The following is a 25,246-nucleotide window of genomic DNA, read 5'->3' as shown; positions in this document are numbered from 1 at the left end:
CAATAAGGATTTATTATATCCTAGCTCAGGGATCCTCAAACTACGGCCCCCCCAAGGTAATTTACCTGGCCCCGTCCTCACCTGTGGCTACTACCTGTCTGCAGATGCAGTTGGGAGCAGGGAGCCAGAGGATGCAGCAGGAAGCGGGCCATAGTTTGTGGATGCAGGGAGGGGGGGTTGCATAATCTGAAGACTACAGCTCGGCCCCCCAACAGTCTGAGGGACCATGAACTGGCCCCATGTTTCAAAAGTTTGAGGACCCCTGCCTTAGCTGATATAAAGTACAAGGTACTGTTATATTATTACAGAGAAAAGGGAATCATTTAACCATTAAATAAACCCAATAGGGCTGTTCTGCCCCCAATAAGGGGTAATTATATCTTAGTTGGGATCAAGTACAGGTACTGTTTTATTATTACAGAGAAAAGGGAATCATTTAACCATTAAATAAACCCAATAGGGCTGTTCTGCCCCAATAAGGGGTAATTATATCTTAGTTGGGATCAAGTACAGGTACTGTTTTATTATTACAGAGAAAAGGGAATCATTTAACCATTAAATAAACCCAATAGGACTGTTCTGCCCCCAATAAGGGGTAATTATATCTTAGTTGGGATCAAGTACAGGGTACTGTTTTATTATTACAGAGAAAAGGGAATCATTTAACCATTAAATAAACCCAATAGGGCTGTTCTGCCCCCAATAAGGGGTAATTATATCTTAGTTGGGATCAAGTACAGGTACTGTTTTATTATTACAGAGAAAAGGGAATCATTTAACCATTAAATAAACCCAATAGGGATGTTCTGCCCCAATAAGGGGTAATTATATCTTAGTTGGGATCAAGTACAGGTACAGTTTTATCATTACAGAGAAAAGGGAATCATTTAACCATTAAATAAACCCAATAGGGCTGTTCTGCCCCCAATAAGGGGTAATTATATCTTAGTTGGGATCAAGTACAGGTACAGTTTTATCATTACAGAGAAAAGGGAATCATTTAACCATTAAATAAACCCAATAGGGCTGTTCTGCCCCCAATAAGGGGTAATTATATCTTAGTTGGGATCAAGTACAAGGTGCTGTTATATTATTACAGAGAAAAAGGAAATCGTTTTCAAAAATTTTAATTATTTTATTAAAATGGGGTCGATGGGTGACAGCCTTTCCATAATTCTGAACTTTCTGGATAATGGGTTTCCTGATAACGGATTCCCTACCTGTACTCCCATTTCCCCAACATCCCAAAAACATACAGGCAGGCTGATTGCTGACTTTGACCCTAGTGTATTGGCTACTATACTATTACACTAATCAAATGGATAACTTACTTGTTATTGCAGTTCTTAAAGGGCATCTAAACCCAAATGTAACATTTTGTAAAGTGTATTTCCAAGCAGCTTTTTAATATGCATCACATACAAATTTTGCGCAGTCTTTCTGTTCTCTGCCCTGGTGGTTCTGACTTTTGGAACAATGTAGCAGAAACCAAGACCAGTATAGAAACATTAATGGCTGAATTCTGAGCCAGTAGTGCAGAAAAGGCCATAAAAATGATGCTTTCCAGCTGCAGATGAGTTTGGCACAGGGGAGACCAGGAAAACACAGGTGAGATCTGCAGTATATTCCCCCAGGCTGATAAGTCAGCAGTTTTAGTCACTGAAGGTTATATTTTCTTTTATGCAAAAAAAAGAAGGGGGTTGGGCCCTTACATTCTCAGGGCATTGATATATAGGGACTTTTTCACAAAAGTGAGGCACGTTGTTTCTTATATGGGTAGTACGCTTTCATGTTAAATTAAGTATGTTATAGATTGTCCAGTTCTTAGCAACTTTTCAATTGGTCTTCATTTTTTATTTTCTAGAATTTATGAATTAGTTGCCTTCTTTTAATCTGTTAGATGGGGGAACCCTACAGCCCATAAACTATTGCCATCTAAGGCTACACTCACACTTCATATTCCTCTGTCTCGTTAAAACCACTGCCCGGTTGCTAGGGTAATTGGGACCCCAGCAACCACATAGCTGCTGAAATCCCAAACTGGAGGGCTGCTCAACAAAAAAAAAATCTCAAAACTAAAAGGTGAACCTCCCCTTTAAATGCTCAGCTTTTTTTTTTATAAAATAGTGGCAAAGCCTTTAGGTATACGGTATGGTTGCCTTTAGGTATATGGTACGGTTTTATTTAGGAAAGGCAGGGAAGGATATGCACAACAGGAACACACTTATCAGTACAAACACTACAATTGCCTTTTATTAATATTGTTGTGCCACTAAAAATATTGATATTGTGTGCTCTTTCCCTTGCTCCTTCAGGCTTATGCTGTATTGCAGAGGAGAGTTGTTTTTCTATTTGAGTTAGGGCACCTACTGTGCTTTTGGGGGGTCCCTGGAGGGCAGCCTATGATGCTTCCTATTTAATATCAGGGTGAAGGGCTTGTAAGTAGGTTGTTATTGCCCTGACAAAAAGCAATTGCAAAAGCAGCATTTTGCCCTAATCTGGTCATACAGGCACCATTCTTATTGTACCAAATGAGGTTTCGTATGATATTCGGTGCGTGTATGGTGGATTGACGAGACGACCAATATCGGCAAAAGCCTTGGATATCGGTCGTCTTGTCGATTGGGCGGCCCAAATTATTTTGATCGAGGGTCATTGAAGGAGCCTGAGGAAAATCTACATTTAGGGCTGAATCGTCAGATAGGGGTAGAATTCCTATTGTTTCTACCTCCGTATCTGACGATTCAGCCCTGAAAGCCAATGGAGGGTACGAGCGACCGATGGTCACAGGAAAAATCGGAATTGTAACGTGTATGGGCAGCTTTGGCCCTTGGGGCTGTTTCTCCAAACTGGGGGACCTTATTAGCTCTCCTAAATACCTGTGAAAGCCCAACTTCTAGGTCAGTTAGTTTGAGATATTGGTTGAACTCTTCTCTGCTGCCCTAGATATTCTTGGAATTGGGACTGAATGGCAGACACACCAATGGCTTCCTATGTCTATATCTGTACCTTTGTTATGTGATAAGGGGGCCCTAAAACTCCAAAAGGGCCTGGAACCAAATCATTGTCTCAGTGTGCTGATTGATCTCAACCTCAATTGGGCAAGGTTGAAAATCCTGTTGGACAAGGAATTGTCCCTTTGGACAAAGAATTGCATTGATAAGGCTCTTGTCTGATGGGTCTTCATAGGCCACTCTTGGATGAGGCCAAAAATCATATTAGCTCTACATAACACTTGGCGTGTTAGTGGCCACATCGTTCTGAGTTTAAAGGAACAGTAACACCAAAAAATGAATGTGTTTTACAGAAATTAAAATATAATTTACTGTTGCCCTGCACTGGTAAACCTGGTGTGTTTGCTTCAGGAACACTACTATAGTTTTATAAGTAAGCTGCTCTGTAGCCATGGGGGCAGCTATTCAAGTTGGAAAAAAGGAGAAAGAGTACAGGATACATAGCAGATAACAGATAAGACACCATTGTATTCTACAGAGTTTATCCGCTATATAAGCTTTGCCTTTATATAAACTATAGCAGTGTTTTGAAACAAACACACATCTTTTACCACTGCAGGGCAACTGTACATTATAGTTTAATTTCTTTGATATATTTTCATTTTTTGGTGTTACTGTTCCTTTAAAAGCCAGGTAATGCCCATGCGTCATAAGTCATAGGTCACTTATTATTTGATGGCTTCTTTGCTGTTTACGCTTAGGAGTATACACATATACCTATGTACTTATAATCATCATGTGAAATCTCTGTGTATCTGCTTATTTGTCTTAGGGAAACTAACACCAAAGGAATAGAAAGGGACTGTGTATTGTTGGCCTTCTCTTATACAGGACGCCGTGTTTACCCAAGCTGGAATTTAGTAGCTCTGTATGTTGACACACAGGGCTCTAGGGGCCATTTTGCATAGAAAATAGCCTGAGGTGCATATACAGTATTATGGTACGGAGTAGGACTGTAACTGCATGGTATAAATAAGCCACATTGCACACAAGTTGACCTTTTCTGTGTTCTCTTCCTTGAATGGCTGGATCCCATTTGTTATTTATGTATTATCGGTTATTCATATATGCAGCCTATCACAGACAGTAGGGCCTATTTTATCAGTAGCCAGTAGACCTGCCTGTATGTTTTGGAGTGTGAAAGGAACCCAAAGTGCCTGGAGGAAACCAACACAGACTTGGGGAGGACATACAAACCCCGGCTGGCTTAAAGGTGACCTATTAAACACACAAATAAAAAGCTGTATATAAGTCATTTAAAAATGAAACATGAAACCCAAATTCTTTTTTTAATTAAATCAACCATACCCTACTATAAATGTATTTAAAAATCTGAGCTGTCAATCATATATTGCCTGCCCCGCCTCTATGCCTGCGGCATAGAGGCGGAGCAGGCAATATATGATTGACAGCTCAGATTTTTAAATTATAATTACTTTAACTTTCCATTCAGCACTTCCTAGATTTCACTTAGACGGCAAATGCATAAGACTTTGGGATGGCAGAAAGCTTTCCTTAATAACAGTGTTCACAAAATGGCGCCGGCCTGCTGGCTGTGACTCTTAATCCCATGACTGAAGGAAAGAAACTTTAAATAATTTATATAGTGTAAGTAAAGCTTATTTTGCTCATCTAACATGATAGAAAAGGATGTGGAATTATTTCTTAGGGTGATAGGTCCCCGACCCTAGTTCTGTTAGTTGGTGCAGAGCTCCATGCAGCCCAATTTGCTGCATGGAAAGAGGGCCATAGGATCTACCCCTATCACCTTCTGCTTTGCCCACGGACCACCTGGTTGGATATATAGACAGCAGCCCATGCAGCTCTGCACCAACCAAGACTTGATACACATGCCAAATCATCTCATTTGATGGCCCACTTTATTGTTTTGATTGATATTCTGTGTTTTAGGATATTTTGGGCGCCATTAATTATACAGTTCCTTTGCCAAGTCACCGGATTCTATGAAAATGACCTGCTTAGGTGGAACCATCTGTAAAAACCATGGCTACCAACGCCAAAAAGCCACTGGATGTTTTGTGTTATAGAGTTGGTCTTCAGGGATAGAGCTTATTGTTATTGAGCAACTCTGTTTATGGTTATTGGCGAAGGGACCTTTCTTATTACCCTTCATTAAAGAGAGGGCATAGAGCCACAGAGTCACATGTATTTGCTTTAGCACACTGTCATTCTTTTATTGTTTGGATTCGGGAACGTTTCAGCCAAATGAACTGTTCATCTGGGCCAAACACGGACCGAACGTATGAACATTTTTTATTCTGCCTGTAGTCATATGCAGAGTCGTGCATTCATTTGAAAGGGAGCTGCCATATTGTTCCTAGTCAGTGAAAGCAAAGAGATCTCATTGTGCAATTCTCCGTGGCTCATTTTACCCATAATCCTGCTTCCTCCTCCTTTTGCTGCTCTGCCCCATTTCCTTTCTATAGACACCAAGGGATTGTGCCCTGCATGGAACCTATTTTTGAACCCCAACCCAGACCCACAACCTGATTCCTGTACCAGCAATCCCAACCCAACCTGCAACTGCCTTATCCACAATCCATGACCCTCTGACCACCATTAAACAGGAAGTGCTGTTGCTGCAAACTGGAAGTGACATCATCAGAAGTGGGCAGGGGTAGAAAAATACATTTAAAAAAAAATGTCTAAAGAAGTTAAATACACATAATATAGAGTACCAATAATCAGAAATCCTACCTGCAACCTGCTGCTGCAGGAAGCACACATCAGTCTGTGGTTCAACCAGTGCAAACACCAGGAAAGCCAGGACTGTAAATTGAATTGGTCTTTTGCTTATGGGTAGGGATATGGCAGCCTTAAGGTGGCCACACACGTGGCGATCTGCGATCAATGGTCGCACGAAAGATCGTCAGATCCGCCACTAACCTTCAGGGCTGAAACGGCAGATAAGGAGGTAGAAACAATAGGATTTCTACCTCCTTCTGCCAATTCAGCGCTGAAGGCAGATTTTGGTCAGGCGCCTTCTATGGCGCCCGATCAAAATCTTTTAACCTGGCCCGATCAGCGAGTCGACCTATATCAGCAGCTTCCTGCGATATCGGTCGACTTGCCATACACGCACCGAATATCGTACGAGACGAGGTTTCATACGATATTATCAGTGCGTGTATGGCCAGCTTTAGGGCAGTGACAGACGGGGAGATTAGTCGCCCCAAAGTCGCCCGATGTTTCCTCTCAAGACAACTTTGGGCGACTTTGGGATATCGCAGCGACGTGTTTGCCATCCCAGCGGTGATTTACATTCTAGCCGGTGGGATGGCATTGCGGGGAGATTAGTCGCCCGCGACAATGAAGATTTGTCGTGAGGCGACAAATCTCCCCTTCTGTCTCTGCCCTTACCATAAAGACACACAGAGCTACTAGTAGCAGCTACTTGTCACAGCTACTAAAATAGACAATGCTGATGATTTACTGATAATTGTCTTTACGTGTGTTTTAGCAGAGGCAATTCTCAGTATTGTCTATGGCAGGGTATTTTCTGGCTTTTAGTGGCCGTAAAAAAGTAGCTGCTACTAAGTAGCTCCATGTGTCTTTGTCCTTACTGTTAGCAGAGCATTTTGGGTTTATATTTCTGTAGCTTTTGCTACTATAATTAGTTTTGGGCATAGTAGTTGAAGCTGAGTAAAGACATATGTCTATCAAGTTCAAACTCTTGCTCAATAATGTCTGTATTTTCAGCACTTGGGGCTGAGAATAACGTATCAACCGAAAGGAATGATAAAGGAAAATGACATTCCTGCATTTCGGAGCTCTCTAAATGATGGGATTCCGGATCATTGATTCCACGCCAGTATTTTTGTTAAGCCGTTTATTCTGTGCTTTGGCGGTGACTATGATGTATTTGCAGATAATCGCGCAGCACAAGGGCAACTAATACTGCTTCGCAACGACAATGAACTTTGTCCCTAAGGCTGGCAAGGCTCGGTGCTCTTGTGTATTATTTACTGCTCGCTTGTACGGCAGCAGCTCCTGTATAGCAGCGGTGGCGGCGGTGTGGAAAAGGAATTTTACAGCTCAATTAACAAAAGTCGACTTTTATGCCTTTTTTTTTATTTTGTCCATATACTGACTCATTTACTGGTCATTGGGCAAAGGGAATGTGTATGCAGTGACCTCCGGGGGCCCGCGAGCAGGATATGCGCTGTGTAAGTGGGATGTTGCTGAATAACAGCAGCAGGGAATATGCACCGGGTACCGTTGGCCTGAAGCCATTGCACTCTATACAGCTTATCTGTTGTCTGCCATGTTCATACATGTCTTCCACCCCCATTCTAACATGAAAGGATAAATGGGGGCATTTCTGTCCCCTTTGCTTGGTCTTTGTCCAATGCCATTTGGCTGACCACCCACAGTGTTATCCCCCAGTTGTTTTAGTTGTTGCTCCGTCTGGCATTTTTTGTATTCTGCCTAATTCCTGAAAGGGGTGGTTCACCCTTAAGTTAACTTTTAGTATGTTATAGAATGGCCATTTCTAAGCAACTTTTCAATTGGTCTTCATTATTTATTTGTTACAGTTTTTGAATTATTTGTCTTCTTCTTCCAACTCTTAAATGGGGGTCACTGACCCCAGCAGCGAAAAAACTATTGCTCTGTGAGGCTACCGTTCTATTGTTATTGTTTCTTTTTAAAACTTTCTTTTCTATTCAGGCCCTCTCCTATTCATGTACCAGTCTCGGGTTTCATACAATATCATCGATGCGTATGCGGCCAGCTTAAGTTGTTGGCAGTTAGGAATCAATCAGTGACTTTAGGGGCAGGGCATATGGGACATAACTGCCAGTTAGTTTGCTTATGAATCTGACCTGTGTGCTCACAAACTAACTGAACAGTTACGTCCCATGTGGCCCCCCATAAAGTCACTGACTAACTAAGAGGTTAAAGAGCTGAAAGTAGGAAGTAGTGTTCTGGCCATTATGTTAGACATCTGCCCGCTCCAGCCTTTATAGATGAAATTTTTGCCCAACTAACTATATTAAAAACATTTTTTTTGTTTTGTTTTGCGCAGTCTGTCTATTTTACCAGTTTCATTTTTACACTGAACTGTTCCTTTAAGAGTGATGGACAGGGGTGTTTTGACTGTTGATGTTTCTGGCAGCCAACAGAAAGCCCCGTATTGCTTCAGAAATATTCCAATATTCCAATAAAGCTATCCTGACATATATACATGTGTGAGTGTGTGTTGCACTGCTGTTAGGGAGTATAATAGTAATGTTCCTTTGTGCCCTACAGCTGCAGTGATAGATGGAAGCATGCTCTGCGAGTCTGCAGCCCAGGATGTCTTATAATGAGAAGAATGATGCCGCCTTTGCCTACGAGTCTTCTGTGCACAGCAGCAATGTTCTGCGTCGGCTTGGCAGCCAGAGAGAGCAGGGGATCCTTTGTGATGTGACCGTTGTTGTGGAAGATCAGCGATTCCTGGCTCACCGGACGGTGCTCGCTGCCTGCAGTGACTACTTCTTATCGCGGCTCGTTCAGCCGTGCGATGGCGATTTTATCATTACGTTGCCTGAAGAGGTGAGAATGCCTTCTGTGTAGGGGCACTTGTGCAGTCTACTCAGTGCTTCTGTCCATCCTCCCTGCCCTGCATTTTGTCAGATGTTTAGTCCTCCATTGATTGACTACAGTACAGGTATGGGATCCCTTATCCAGAAACCCATTATCCAGAAAGTTCCGAATTACGGAAAGGCCATCTCCCATAGACTCCATTTTAATCGAATACTTCAGAATTGTAAAACTGATTTCCTTTTTCTCTGTAATAATAAAACATGTTTTATCATTACAGAGAAAAAGGAATCATTTAACCATTAAATAAACCCAATAGGGCTGTTCTGCCCCCAATAAGGGGTAATTATATCTTAGTTGGGATCAAGTACAGGTACTGTTTTATTATTACAGAGAAAAGGGAATCATTTAACCATTAAATAAACCCAATAGGGCTGTTCTGCCCCCAATAAGGGGTAATTATATCTTAGTTGGGATCAAGTACAGGTACTGTTTTATTATTACAGAGAAAAGGGAATCATTTAACCATTAAATAAACCCAATAGGGCTGTTCTGCCCCCAATAAGGGGTAATTATATCTTAGTTGGGATCAAGTACAGGTACTGTTTTATTATTACAGAGAAAAGGGAATCATTTAACCATTAAATAAACCCAATAGGGCTGTTCTGCCCACAATAAGGGGTAATTATATCTTAGTTGGGATCAAGTACAGGTACTGTTTTATTATTACAGAGAAAAGGGAATCATTTTTAAAAATTAGAATTATTTGCTTATAATGGAGTCTATGGGAGATGGCCTTTCCATAATTCTGAAATTTCTGGATAATGGGTTTCCGGATAACAGATCCCATACCTGTACTATTGTATAGAGAGAGGCATGCTGTACTCCCATAGGCGGAGGGTGACTTTTTTGTTTGGGGAGGCTAAAGATGGGCCATACAGAGTCTGACCTACAGCTAATGTGAGACTTAGTGGATTTGCTGCTGGTGTAAAAAATTAACCTCCCAACTATCTCTTGCCGTTCCCACTGACTCCCAGGGATTCTGTGCAAAAGTGTGGGTGGGAGGGCTTTTTTACCCTAAAATGCTTAGGATGTAAACGTATTCATACGTGTGCTTCTGTTAGGGGGTCTCCATCCATTTGTGTTTAGGATCAGTTAGCTTAAAGGGGGGGGGGTCACCTTTAAATTAACTTTTAATATAATGTAGACATTGATATTCTGAGACAATTTGCAATTGGTCTTCTTTTATTTTTAATGGTTTTTCAGTTATTTAGCTTTTTGTTCAGCAGCTCTCCATTTGATTTCAGCAGCTATCTGGTTGCTAGGGTCTTATTTATACTAGCAACCAGGTAGTGGTTTTAACAAGAGATTGGAATATGAATAGTTAAGGGGCCTGCATGGAAAAATAAGTAATAAAAAATTACAATAATAATAAAATTGTAGCCTCACTTTTTGGCTGCCGGGGTCAGTGATCCCCATTTGAAAGCTGGAAAGAGGCAGAAGAGAAAGGCAAATTTCTCAAGAACTATAAAAAAATTAATTGGGAAGACCAATTGCAAAGTTGCTAGGAATAGGCCATTCTATAACATACTAAATGTTAACTTAAAAATGAACCTCCCCTTTATATGTGTTTAAGTTAGTTTTATAGAGAGAGAGGCAGTGGGTACTGACATCCCAGGCACATTATATATAGTGAGACGCAGTCTGTATTTACAAAACCAGCATATTACATGCCATGAGAAGCAGTGGGTACAGATGGCTGATATTCTGGCCCTGGCACTATAACACTGGCACCAATACACAACATTGGCCCCACTGTAACTATGAACAAAACAATGACAAAAGTAAAAAAAAAAATAGTAAGTGCAAAAAACAACAAATATATAAAAGCACAATGAGCTTTTTCAGGGGGAAAGAGTTAACTTACCATTCATATGTTAGGGTAGGGGATAGGGATATTATAAATGTCAGATCAGGCAAAAAACTATTTAATTTCAACTAGTGATTTAGCCTTTAGAACTGTATAGTACCTGTGTATAGCACCTGTGTATAGAACCTGGGTACAGTACCTGGGTATAGCACCTGTGGGAGTGGGATGAAATCTCCAGCAAAAGTTGAGAGTTGGTTCTCAGGTAAAGTTACAGTCTGCAGATTCTTCTTTTCAGTCTTTATTTCTGCACTGCCTTCAGTTTGCAAAATCACCCGATCCCTGTGCGCATCTGTGCTTTGATTGGTCAATTTTACTGTCAGTCAAGAAAGCTGTGCTCTGATTGGAGAATCCACAAGAAGAAAGATCCAGTTGGAGCACAGCATAATCGGCTTGCAGGTACAGAAGGTTTCCAGGGCAGTGCAGAAACTGAATGAGGTTTGTTTTTTTTGTTTTGTTTTTTCAAGGTGCCAAGCAGGTTTGGGGAGGCTTAGCCTCCCCTAGCCTTATTGAAAATCCGCCTATGTGTACTCCTGCTACTGTGGAATAACTCCCAGCTCTGCAGCTAAGGCCATACTAAAAGTTAAAGGCCTAAAATGCCGCACGGTTGCTGATTAAGAAACCTTTGTTAACATTCCTTTTTAATTTTTTTTTTGTAATGTCTCAGAATAGTACTTTCTACATTATACTACAAGTGTATTTAAAGGTGAACTGCGCCTTTAAATAACATTGTCATATTTTGTACTTATCTGCATGTTCGCATCAAATCACTAGGAGCAGCCATGATTGCTCTGATTGTGTCTGATGTATTTTGCTTTCCAGAGGCCAAACAATGATATAGTATATGATTGTATTTAAAAGAAGAAAGAGCCACACAAAGCTGTTATTCCATATCTATAACTATGATGCATACTGCTGATTGCAGTAGTTTGACAACTTTCATTGTGTCACTGTTATAGTGCAGCATAGTGCAGGCATAGATCCCAAAAGCAGTTCGTCCAGGACCGTGGATTCGGCCGAATCCAAACCTTGTTGAAAGAAGTTGAATCCTGGCCCAATACCGAACTGAATTCTGGATTCGGTGCATCCCTATCCCCCAGGGAATATAATTGCTAACCTCGGTACTTACCATAGGAACACCGTGCCACAAATCTTACTAAATTTCCCAAATACTCCTTGTGGCTGTTGAGGACAGGGCCACCCACAATGTGCATGCACTTTGCAAAGTAACAGTGGGAAATACCATATAGAGCACCGCTTCTAGGGTCCCTTTTCCAGTAAAGAGGGGTGCCATCCCAGGGTTCCAGGTTTGGGTATATATATATATTCACAAGCTTTGCCCACCACTGTGTTCAAATGTGTTACATGTATATAACCGAATCAGTAAATGCACGAGATATCCATATATGTGTGCAACATCTATAAAAAGGCTCTTTTCTCTTGTAGGTAACCGTGAAGGGCTTTGTTCCATTATTGCACTTTGCTTACACCTCCAAACTCCACGTCAACAAAGACAACCTATTAGCAATCCAAGAGTGTGCAAAGATTTTGGACATCCATGATATAGAAGAAGCCTGCTTTGAGTTTCTCAAATTAAAATACCAAGACCTCAAAGCCGACCTTCAGGAATGCCCTCGGAAGAAATGCTGCAAGTCGTTTTGTCCTAAGGCAAACGTTCAGCGTCAGCCTGACGTGCCCACCAACGTCGGAATAAATGAAGTTGAGGAACTTTGGAGAGCAGAGCTCCCCTCAAAAATCAAATGCGCGGCTGAGATTGAAAACATATCGACAGTTTCCGAGAGTCCAAAGAAGCCCTGTGAGACATTCTGCTTTGGTCGGGAGAATGACCCCGACAGTTCTGCCCTTTGCCCAAAATACAGGAAGTTTCAGAAAGCCTTTAAGAGCGACCGGGTTCGATCGATAAGCACATGCTCCAGCAACCAGGATGTTCCAAGCCCATTGCCTGTCCAGTCGAGTGAGGCTTCGGAAAATGTTGTTATGGCCAGATCCCAAAATCAGCCTCTAGAAATGGAGAGGAATGAGTTAAATCCACAGGACATCAATGTTACATACCTCAACCTCCCTTGTGAGGAAAAGACCAGTGGCAAAGCTGAGTTCCCTCCTAGTTTTCCCCTGGGACAGCAGGATTTTAACCCTGCGCCATTTCAATGTTCATTTCAGCCCTACAGAAGCTTAAACTACAACGAGGTGCCGGACCCCACTATAGAAGTTCTGCCGGAGAAGCCCAACAGTGACCAGCATGTCAGTCCGACAGCTGATTTATCCAGCACAAAGGAGCTACCAGGACCCGATTTGTGTGTCCCCGAGGAACGCAGCAATGTAGAAAGGGAAGTAGCGGAACATCTTGCAAAAGGCTTTTGGCCTGATATTTACAACAGCGAATTTCATTGCCAGCCAGAGATAGAAATGGTGCCTAATAATAAAGAATCACGTGAGGAAAGTAATGAGGAAAAAAGGCAAGAGTGTCCGTGGCTGAACATCACCATCAGTGAGGGCGGTGAGAGGACTTTTACAACTCTGAACTCGGTCTCTTGCCCCTTCATCAATACCCTCTCCAGCGAGGGCTGTGCCAACAACTCCCAACTCATGCTGGAGGAGTGCATTCAGGAGAAACAGCAAGACACGACCTGTCCATATGCATGTTCCATGACTCCCGAAGGCGACTCGGAAACGGACAGCGAGGACGACAGTGAGGAGTCCTGTTCCGCTAAAGAACAGGAATGTGAGGTAAATCCAGGTTGTTAGATTTCAAGTCCAGGAAGTATATCACAAAAATGGTGTCCCCCTTTTTATACAGGTATGGGACATGTTTTCCAGAATGCTCGGGACCTGGAGTCTTCTGTATAACAGATCCTTCTGTAATTTGAACCTCCATAACTTAAGTATACTAAAAAATATTTTAAACATGAATTAAAAACAATAGGATTGTTTTGACTCCAATTAGGATTAATGATATTTTAGTAAGAATTAGAAGTAAGAAGTAGTAGTAGTACAGGTATGGGACCTGTTATCCAGAATGCTCGGGACCTGGGGTTTTCCGGATAAGGGATATTTCTGTAATTTGGATCTCCCTAACTTAAGTCTGCTAAAAATCATTTAAATATTGAATAAACCCAGTAGGATTGCTCTGCCCCCAATAAGGGGTAATTATATCTTAGTTGGGATCAAGTACAGGTACTGTTTTATTATTACAGAGAAAAGGGAATCATTTAACCATTAAATAAACCCAATAGGGCTGTTCTGCCCCCAATAAGGGGTAATTATATCTTAGTTGGGATCAAGTACAGGTACTGTTTTATTATTACAGAGAAAAGGGAATCATTTAACCATTAAATAAACCCAATAGGGCTGTTCTGCCCCCAATAAGGGGTAATTATATCTTAGTTGGGATCAAGTACAGGTACTGTTTTATTATTACAGAGAAAAGGGAATCATTTAACCATTAAATAAACCCAATAGGGCTGTTCTGCCCCCAATAAGGGGTAATTATATCTTAGTTGGGATCAAGTACAGGTACTGTTTTATTATTACAGAGAAAAGGGAATCATTTAACCATGAAATAAACCCAATAGGGCTGTTCTGCCCCCAATAAGGGGTAATTATATCTTAGTTGGGATCAAGTACAGGTACTGTTTTATTATTACAGAGAAAAGGGAATCATTTAACCATTAAATAAACCCAATAGGGCTGTTCTGCCTCCAATAAGGGGTAATTATATCTTAGTTGGGATCAAGTACAGGTACTGTTTTATTATTACAGAGAAAAGGGAATCATTTAACCATTAAATAAACCCAATAGGGCTGTTCTGCCCCCAATAAGGGGTAATTATATCTTAGTTGGGATCAAGTACAGGTACTGTTTTATTATTACAGAGAAAAGGGAATCATTTAACCATTAAATAAACCCAATAGGGCTGTTCTGCCCCCAATAAGGGGTAATTATATCTTAGTTGGGATCAAGTACAGGTACTGTTTTATTATTACAGAGAAAAGGGAATCATTTAACCATTAAATAAACCCAATAGGGCTGTTCTGCCCCCAATAAGGGGTAATTATATCTTAGTTGGGATCAAGTACAAGGTACTGTTTAATTATTAAAGAGAAAAAAGAAATTATTTTTAAAAATTAGAATTATTTGCTTATAATGGAGTCTATGGGAGATGGCCTTTCCGTAATTCGGAACTTTTTGGATAACAGGTTTCCAGATAAGGGATCCCATACCTGTACTAAGAAATAGAGGGTACATTTTTTATTATTACAGAAAAAAGGGAAATGATTTTTAAAAATTTTCATAAAATGGGGGGTATGGGAAATGGCCTTCCCAAAATAACTTTTTGGATTAATTATAATCCAGAGCCTTCTGGATAGTGGGTTTTTGGATGCCAGATCCCATACCTGTATACGAAAGCTTATTGGCAGGGTTTCATAACGGTTTTTACCCAAAACACTTATGATAAGGTTATTTTTTACTGTTGCCTATTGCAGGATATTTCACACTTATCCTAGTTTTATCCTTGTTTGTTTATATTTATTTATAACAAACAATTAAAGTGCTGTGTAACTCGCTGGCGCTATAGAAATAAATGATCATAATTTTAAAAAGGTCAGGGAGATACACACTAAACAGACATACACAGACCTTGGCATTTGGCCAGTTCCCCTGACAGACGTATTTAGCCACCCAGGTGATCCTTGAGCCAGTGATTGGATCATATAGGATCATATACAGCCGTATCAGGAGGACTGCATTCATAGCTTGATATTGTCCTCGCCTGATGGGATTTTCTGCCCGTCCCAAATAGCTATTTGGCCTCATGTATGGACTCATAAACCTATAGTGGCCCATGTATGACTGGGCCATGATGTAGGGGAAAAAGGAAGTTTTGAGGAACACTTTTGCTTAAAAATGTTTGAATCTGGTGCTGGCAATGTTTAATTGGTGAGTTTATGTTGAACTTGATTGAACAAGTATAATTTCGTTATATTTGTAGTGCTTTTGCTCCCTGGATTCCCGGCTGGGCATTACCTTGTAGTGCCTAGCTAGGTATCCTGTGACCAGAAGCTCCACCAATTAAACAAAATGAATTTCAAGTTAATGTATGTTTAAGACCAGTTAATGTATGTTTCACCCTCTCCAACAAATATACAGATAAATGACATAGGCTGTTTGTAGTATGTTGTATGCCCTTTAGTAATATACATTCATTCTGATTCAGCAGATGTTTAAGCCAAAAATATGTTCTTACATTGTCCTCTCAATACAAACCTACATGGATGATTCTAGTGCAAACGTCATTCTAGGAAAGAGCCTCTGAGTTCATATAGTCATACTTGGCACCAAGTTGGTTCTTTAAGGCGTTGCGTGTCTGCGGTCGGCTCTTTGTTTACAAGACAACATGCAGCACAGATCAAACGCACAACATAGATCAAGCTGAAAAGAATGTACTGAGCTTTTCTGTAGGTGCTATATAGCTTATATGCTATAGCCCATGGCTTACAGGGATTCTATTGTCAAAATAAAGCATGTCTGATTCCGGGAAACAGTGAATCATTTTATATAAAAGCTGGGGAAAGTAGATTTTCATTGGGTTATATGGACCCAGACACAAAGGTCGCCTCCAGTTTAGTAACATAGTAAGTAACATAGTAAGTTAGGTTGAAAAAAGACATATGTCCATTAAGTTCAACCATAATGCCTATATATAACCTGCCTAACTACTAGTTGATCCAGAGGAAGGCAAAAACCCCATGTGAAGCCTCTCTAATTTGCCCCAGAGGGGAAACAATTCCTTCCTGACTCCAAGATGGCAATTGGACCAGTCCCTGGATCAACTTGTACTGAGAGCTATCTCCCCTACCCCTGTATTCCCTCACTTGTACTGAGAGCTATCTCCCCATACCCCTGTATTCCCTCACTTGTACTGAGAGCTATCCCCCCTACCCCTGTATTCCCTCACTTGTACTGAGAGCTATCTCCCATACCCCTGTATTCCCTCACTTGTACTGAGAGCTATCCCCCCTACCCCTGTATTCCCTCACTTGTACTGAGAGCTATCCCCCCTACCCCTGTATTCCCTCACTTGTACTGAGAGCTATCCCCCCTACCCCTGTATTCCCTCACTTGTACTGAGAGCTATCTCCCCTACCCCTGTATTCCCTCACTTGTACTGAGAGCTATCTCCCCTACCCCTGTATTCCCTCACTTGTACTGAGAGCTATCTCCCCTACCCCTGTATTCCCTCACTTGTACTGAGAGCTATCTCCCATAACCCTGTATTCCCTTACTTGCTAAAAAGCCATCCAACCCCTTCTTGAAGCTATATAATGTATCAGCCAGCACGACTCGGGGTGGGAATCCCACAACTTCACAGCGCTCACTGTAACAAATCCTTTCCGAATATTTAAATGGAACCTCCCTTCTAAACGGAGGGGGTGCCCTTGTGTCAGTTGAAAGGACCAAGTCTTGACACCTTTCCAGAAAAGTGGAGATCTAGACTTTCTGCAACGACACTTCTTGAGATCCGACTCACTTCTGTAGTGATAGGGGAGGATCGGGAAGTCATACGATGCAGGCAGGAAACATGTAGAGCAAGAGTCCCCAACCTTTTATACACATGAGCCACATTCAAATGGAAAAATTGTTGGGAAGCAATACAAGCATTAATAAAATTTCATGGGTGCCAAAGAAGAGCTATGATTGGCTATTTGGTAGCTTATATGGGCTGGCAGCCTACAGAAGGCTCTGTTCAAACTAGTGCAGAGCAGGAAGCTATATTTGTTTAATAGGGTTAATGTATGTCTTTAATAAGTTGTGATAGTTGCTTATTATTTCGAAGAAAGAACTTTATTCACCACTAATTTCAAATTCTATCTGTAATGAAATTTCATGCATCAAGGAAATCCAAATGTCTAATATTTTTGTCCTTCATTGGACTTTTACTAAATGATATATTAATTTCCATTGGTATTTATATTGGTATCTTGTGATGGTTTAATTGCAGAAGTTATGCATATGGTTTTTTACATTTTATTTTTTTGCTAAATTTGAACATTTTTTCCCCAGACAAAACTGCCATTCAACGCACAAAAAATAATTTCCCTTTCCCGATATGACTTCCAATCACTGGTCAAAAGGCACAATCTCTCGGCCGAGCAGTTGGACTGTATCCATGACATACGGCGCAGAAGTAAAAATCGAATAGCTGCACAGCGATGTCGCAAGCGGAAACTAGATTGCATCCAGAACCTGGAGTGTGAAATCCTTAAACTGGTATGTGTTATTTTGCTGAAATGCCTCTTCCTTATATTCGTCATTAAATATCTATCTTGTTTATAGTTCTTATCAGGAGATTCCGTTACTCTATTCTAACAGATACACTTAGTCGCCCGCGACAAATCTCCCTGTTCGCGGGCGACTAATTTCCCCGAAATGCCATCCCACCGGCGAAAATGTAAATCGCCGGTGGGATGGCATACGCGGCGGCGCGATTTCAGTGAAATCGCGGAAGTTGCCTTGAGAGGACATTTTTGCTGGTGGGATGGCATTTCGGGGAGATTAGTCACCCGCGAACAGGGAGATTTGTCGCGGGCGAGTAATCTCCCCGTGTGCCAGAGCCCTAAGAGGCCACCTTTATTGTTAGGTCAACACACTAAGATTTTCCAGTATTTAGTATCTGCATTGTTAGATTGCTTCTTCTTCCTATCGCTTAAGTGGAACTGTGTAACTGTCACCTGCAGTTGCCGTCCATGTCCTTAGCAGTGCCATATTTGTAAAAGCTTCACAGTATGTGGCCTCTGCTTTTCCAGAGACAAGCTTTAAACTCTGAATTTAGACAAATCACATACGACTAACCTTTTCTAGGAGTTTAGGTATACACAGAGAGGCGTATTTAACCAATCAGTAATTCGATTTTAGCGGTTGCCTACAAATTAAGGTTTACCAAGCAAGCGGATCTTCTCCCGATATCCCCACCTATGGGTGGGCGATATCAGGCGAATTTAGGCTAATTCGGTCTTTTGGCCCTGGGGCCAAACAATTGAATTAGAGCGCCGGTAATAGGCTGAGTCAGTTCGGGGACCGCATCAACAAGCCGATAAGCTGCCGAATCAGTCTAAGGGACCGATATCGTCAGCCCATGTATGGCCTCCTTAAGAAACAAAAGCAAAGATCTGATTGGTTTCTATGGTCAACATCTGGTGATGTTTGTCTCCAATGTTGCTTAATTAGGGATGCACGGAATCCACTATTTTCCACTAAGATCCAGCAGGAACACTGAATCCTTTGCGAAAGATTCGCCCGAATACTGAACAAGTAAGGGCTAAAGAGTACCACGTGCAAAGCGCTTGGTGAAAAATTTTCAACTTCTGTGTTTCTGTGGATTCAATATAATCCACTTACTAATAGTATAATGACTGGTGTGATCTTTTTTTAATATCCTTATTATTTTCTGTAGCAAAATGAAAAGGAACACTTGCTGAAAGAGAGGGACCAAATATTAAACACTTTGGGAGAGACCAAGCAAAATCTGACTGGACTTTGCCAGCAGGTATGTCGAGAAGCTGCCCTGAGCCGAGAGCAAATGCAAATCCTTGCAAAATATTCCAGCACCGAGTGTCCCCTCTCTTTTTTACTCCTGGAAAAGGATAAAATGCTTCTTCAGTGTGACTCCATGTTGCAGGCTTGCCATTTTGCCGAAGGATTACCCTCTGTGGAGACAGGCAGGCATCCCGACGTCTGTAATGGTATTCTTCCAGTACAAACTGCCGCCACCGAAAGCATGGCGCCAGCCAGTAACAGCAGCCAGACTGGTATAAGTGATTTCTGCAAGCAAATGACTGACAAATGCACTACTGACGAGCAAACATAAAACCGGCACTTTTAAAGCCGATTGTTCATTTACAACCGAGATCTCAAAACTCCACCCCCTCCCTGTTTGACATCGGCGACAGAGGGAAGCAATATTTTATTTTTAACAATATAAAAAGCTCGGGAATGGAGAAGGAAATCCATTTTAAGCATTTATTTTTATATGAATATATCAGAGCCAAAATGGCTGCGGAATAATTTTTTTTTTTTTATTTAATGTGCATGATGCAATGTTGCTGCTTTACAAAAATCCCCCGTGTTTCCGGAACTGATTTTAGTACAGCGCTAAATGTTAGCGCGGCCCACACCTTTATAATGAGTATATACTTATACGATTTTGTATTGTTGGATTGTTTTTGTAGCGAACTCTGCTTAATCCTGGGTGTGGGCGCATTATTCACCAAAAATTTGTGCATGATTATACCCTAAAGGTGCTCTATGGTATTTCTACCCTTCCAATCAGTAATAATTTTACAGTTTGCACCATCACAACCTTCATAATGGGGCAGGCAGTTGTTTCCTTACCGTAATGTGGTTACTATATAAATGTTCAACATTTCACCAATACACTTTTTTAGCTTTTTATACAAATATTCCTAATTCATTTTACATTCAAAGTTGAAGTCTTCCCCCCCACCCCCGACGCATTCTTTGCTATCATGCTATCGGATTATTGTACCAGTGTATATTGCATGAATAAATTGTACATATAAAGCCTCAAAAACACGTTTGAAGGCATTTGGTAAATATGCCAAAACAGCCTTAAGCTGACTATATATTATAAGATTCACCCACTTGGTGAGGTCGCCAAAGAGTGGATCTTAGCCTAATATTCCTTTTCCTATTCGGAAAGGAATACAGGCCGCTGGGGCTAAAGGTCCTAATACACGTTAAGATTTGCTTGCTTGGCGAGATCGCCAAGCGAGCGGATCTTCACCCAATATCTCCACCTACCAATTATATTGGCGGCAATGGGGCAGCTGGTTCGGCCAGGTTAAAAGATTCAGACGGATCAGGGACTGCATTGGCTCGTTGATGCGGTCCCCGATCCGACTGAATCTTTTAACCTGGCCGATCGATATCTGGCCAAATTCCTGTCCGTGTATGGGGGGGGCCTTAAGACTGCATCAATGAGCCGATGCGGCCCTCGATCTGACGGGGAAATCAAACCTGCCCGATCGACATTTGCCTGGATTCTGCCTAGATGTTAGTCGGGGTAGGCCTGTCGGAAATAAGTTGCTAAATCTGTCTGGAGAAGCCAAATTGCCATCTTAAATGGCCACATTTAGTCTGAGAGTAGACTCCATTATTCTTGAGATTCCGACTTTTTCAATGTGATTTATGATGTGACGACCTCATCAGTTCGGATCTACCGAGAAACGAATGAAATCAATGGGAATTGAATATTCTCATTTCGGGGATTGGATATTTAATTTGTGGTTTCTTAAAAACTCAGACGTTCAAGTTTGACTGAGACGTAGCCTTTTGTTGATTGGAAAGCTTTTTTGTCAAGTCAAATTGGAAGAAATTAGTTTTTTTTTCTGGAATTCTCCAGTTAATGAAACATGATCAAACATGGCTGCATGTTTTTTGGTAAATGTGCCGCTAATTCTAAGAGAAACCTGTTAGTAGAGTTGTTTAAAATCACCTTTTCCATCCATTGCATCATATCAACTCATACTTTATTTTTTGGCCTTTTCTTAAGGGATGCACCAAATCCACTATTTTAGGATCCGGCCAAACCTTGAATCCTTTGTAAAAGATTCAGCTTTACTAAACTGAATCCATAAGGAAGTGTCAAAGAGAACCATGCATGAAGCGAGCAGTGAAAGATGTTCAACTTCCATGTATGTGACAAAAAGTCACTTGATTTTAGGATTCGGATTCAGTCTGGCTGGAGGCATGGATTTGTCCGAATCCTGCTGAAAATGCTGAATCCTGGATTTGGTGCATCCCTACTTTTTTGTTAAGCAGACATAATAGAAACGTATCACAGGGCTTCCCAGCGTTTTGGGAATTCAACTCCCCCATCAGCTGGGATATATTATATCTCACTGCTTATTTGGTTATCCAGTTTGCGGCAGTATCACCAGTTAGCCCCAGTATGGAATTTAAGACCCATGTGGGAGGGACCTTATGCTTGTTCACGGGTCCCACACTCCATTATTGGTCTGGAATGACCCGACTGAATGAGACGTTGGTCGCGAGTGTGACCAATTATAAAACAAAATAATTTTGAGTCTTCCAATGAAAATAAATGAAGAAGTGCCCTGGAATGTAGATCTTTTCTTGTTGTGTACATTGGTTTTTGTAGTAAAATATCAGACTATGGACTAAACATATATAGACTTGGGGAACGCTGTGTTTGCTTACTTAATAGGCCATTAATTATAAACTTACTTGGACTTTGCCACGGAACTATAAGTAATGCATGGATCCACCTTTAGGTTTGTGGGTGTTTTAGGGGAAATTTTAAACAGAATTCACTAAATTAAGTCCTTTTTAAAAACTACTGGTAATCGTTCGCTTTGGTTTTTTTGGAGAAGTTTGTATTTAAAATGGGTGACCCTGTGTTGACTATAGATATGCATTTCTTAAATGTAATTTAATATAGTGTTGGATCAGGCCATGGATGCAGTCTTCTCCCATCTGGTTAGCAGGGTCTCTCCTGTGATTTGTTTGCTGACATGGTGGCCAAATCATTGGATGAGAGCAAATCGGCACATCCTATTGGTGGCCCAACGAGTGGAGCTTCAAGTGTATAGTCAACATAAGCCTTGAAGAACTCTTAATGACTCGGAGCATATGTTGGAAGGTTTGGCGACTTCCCCTTCAATTCCATTGCCACATAATATGCCGCACATTTCTGATTTGGGTGCCTTTGAACAACAGTCGGAGACCTGCTGTGCAGATATCCCTGATGAAGGGAATATTAAACCATCCTACCTCAAAGTTGAACAAACGTCTCTGCTACAGAGTAAATCTGACTCCCATGCTATGAATACTTCACAGTATATTCCAGTATGAGCAATTAAGGAATGCTCGGATAGAAGCAGCTATATTCTCCATTTACAGCATCCAAGTATAGCACTTACATTTACAGTCGGTTTCGTATTGCTGCAGTTGATTGCAGCATCTCCGCGTATCATTGCGACAATTTCCAATCAAGCACAGGGATCGCTGGGGCATTTTTGTAGCAGCTTGCTTTGTTTCTTAGGTTGTGCTTGAGCTTTGTACATCCCAAAATGTCATTTATACACACTCACTTTCAATATCAGACCTCGAATTTCCGCTCATTCATTTTAACATGGTAACGTGGAACAGTTTTAGCCACATTTGGCACATTTCTAAAGCACTGGATTTCAGCTTCGGTACTAAAAGGATAAAAAATAAAAAAAACAAAACAAATATGGCACTCTCATGACAAGGGAAACACTCTACCTCATTTTTCATATGATTTCCAGGTGCGGAAGTGATTTTGCTCTTTACCGTAGGATATATTTCCCAGGTAGGGATACTTTGTAGAGCCGTCATATGCGGGTTCCTGCTCAGCATCTGATATTATGCAACTTTATTACCTGATTATGCCGCTGATCATGTATCGTGTATGGTTTTTTTTTTGTTCTGTAACCCTAATTACAAAGCTTGGGAGATGTACTTCTAATATGTATATGGGAGAGCTACACATCTAATATGTACATGGGATGATTTTGTATTTTATATATATATATATGTTGAAAGTACAAAGCTGACAACCATTTTAATTTCTTTGGGCACAAATGTACTTGGTGGAAAGAATAAATTCCTATTAATTAACTAATTCAAGATAATTATTAACGAACATCAGATATGTCCAGTGCTATATCTGGTGGATAATTCTGATGAGCTTTTATATTAAAGAATGGCTAATATTCTGGACTCTAAAGGTGGCCGATTTCAGCTGCCGATATTAGTCCTTTAGACTGATTGTGCAGCTTATCGGCCCGTGTATGGGCACCAACGCCTGCTTGCCTGACCGACATCTGGCCTGAAATCGTCCAGATCTCAATTGGTCAGGTTTGATTTTTCTGTCAGATTGGGGACTGCATCGGCTTGTTGACGTCCCGAACTGACGGTGCTTAATTCCCACCATTTTAATTCGATTGTTTGGCCCAATATCGGGTGTGAATATCGGGAGAAGATCCGCTTGCTTGGCGACCTTGCCAAGCGAGTGGATCTTACTGTGTATGGCCACCTTTAGACCCATGGTGCAAGGAAAGGTTTTGGCGTGGCCTGATATGATATTAATGTGCTTATAACACAGAATCAGCAAGGCCCAGATCACCTCCAAATCCACCCACATTGCTGTGCCTCGTTATAGTGAAAGTTTTTCACTAGATTTTTATCTAGAGTTGCATGAAAATCACCCATTAAGGTAATTTGATGGCATTCTTATTGGCCGTAATGGTTGTGATTTAGGGCGTTTGATAGGGTGCACTGAATTCAATGTTTTTGGATTTGGGTGAATACCAAATCTTCCATGCAAGATCAAAACCGAATAGCAAATCAAATTCTATTTTCATGTGTAAATTACCAAAATGCCGGGTGAAATCCATGCACGAAGCACACAGAAATAAAATCTGTTGGATATGGCCAACAGAATCTGGGATTTTGTTTGTTGCTGCGTTTATATCATAAAAACTGCAGCGTCGGCAAGAACACCCAATTGTGCCCTCAGGCTTTAGGGATATGTTGGGAGGGAAGGGTATATTTAATCATATTTTTGTTATCATACTAATATCTATATAGTCTAAGGATAACGTGACAATGACTCTTAGGGGCCCATTTACTTACTCACGAACGGGCCGAATGCGTCCGATTGCGTTTTTTTCGTAATGATCGGTATTTTGCCATTTTTTCGGAAAATTATCGCGACTTTTTCGTTACCAATACGATTTTTGCGGAAAAACGCAAGTTTTTCGTAGCCATTCCGAAAGTTGCTATTTTTTCGTAGCGTTCAAACTTGCGCAAAAAGTTGCGATTTTTTCGTAGTGTTAAAACTTGCGCAAAACGTCGCGCCTTTTAAGTTTTAACGCTACGAAAAAAGCGCAACTTTTCGCGCAAGTTTTAACGCTACGAAAAAATCGCAACTTTCCGAATGGCTACGAAAAACTCGTGTTTTTTCGCGCAAATCGTATTGGTAACGAAAAAGTCGCGATAATTTCCGAAAAGTCGTAAAGGCGCCGAAAAAATCGCAAAAAATACGAAAAAGTCGCAAAATGTTCGTTTTCCAATCGGAATTTTTCCAATTCGGTCGGAATTCGTGTCTTAGTAAATCAGCCCCTTAGGGTTGTAACAATGAATCCCTTGGTCTATTCAATGGAAGCCTCCTACAGTATATACATTGACACTACATGGCACTGTGCCGGCACTGAGGCAGATTCCCCTTCAACTGCATTCCTGCCATAGGCATAAATATTACATTTCATTTTGTGTTGATATTGGGCATTACTATTACTATTACTGACACATTGCAAGTCGTAAATGGAAAACTACACTTTATCCCTAACGTAGAGAAATAGCACATACCCAGCTTCTACATTTTGGCTTTAATTCTTTCCAAATAACCTTTTATAAAATTGCCTTTTGCATGTCCCTTAGTGCCAAAATAAAGCATGTTCTCAAATTCCAAACGAGGAGATTCCATTGAATATGCCATATTGCTTATTCTAAGCCGTGACACTTATGCTGAGTAGCATTGACTTTTGATAATGTATCTAATATGGTGAAGCAATCCGACATTAAGTTACTTCATTACTACTGTGACCAGGATAAAACTTCAGTATTGTGCTCAAACGAAATGCCAAGTTTGCATTTGTCTACTTTTTACTTGGAT

At 41.0% G+C, this 25,246-nt stretch overlaps 1 protein-coding gene across 2 annotated transcripts in view; it reads left to right on the top strand.

Annotated features, from left to right (window-relative positions):
* bach1 (BTB and CNC homology 1, basic leucine zipper transcription factor 1) overlaps positions 1 to 23,208 on the top strand; it is a 35,590-nt gene extending 12,382 nt beyond the window's left edge. Inside the window, exons 2-5 of one of the 2 annotated variants that reach the window (XM_002939146.5) lie at positions 8,286 to 8,570; positions 11,932 to 13,233; positions 17,569 to 17,775; positions 18,959 to 23,208. In XM_002939146.5, the coding sequence (XP_002939192.1) occupies positions 8,298 to 8,570; positions 11,932 to 13,233; positions 17,569 to 17,775; positions 18,959 to 19,372 (2,196 nt within the window). In that variant the 5' untranslated portion in view covers positions 8,286 to 8,297 and the 3' untranslated portion in view covers positions 19,373 to 23,208. The remainder of the gene's footprint in view (positions 1 to 8,285; positions 8,571 to 11,931; positions 13,234 to 17,568; positions 17,776 to 18,958) is intronic. The other variant, XM_012958024.3, reaches the window with a different exon arrangement.
* The last annotated feature ends 2,038 nt before the right edge of the window (positions 23,209 to 25,246 follow it).

Source organism: Xenopus tropicalis, chromosome 2, assembly GCF_000004195.4.
Source record: "Xenopus tropicalis strain Nigerian chromosome 2, UCB_Xtro_10.0, whole genome shotgun sequence".
In the NCBI taxonomy this organism is placed as follows: domain Eukaryota; kingdom Metazoa; phylum Chordata; class Amphibia; order Anura; family Pipidae; genus Xenopus; species Xenopus tropicalis.
This window is presented reverse-complemented; position numbering and strand designations above follow the sequence as displayed.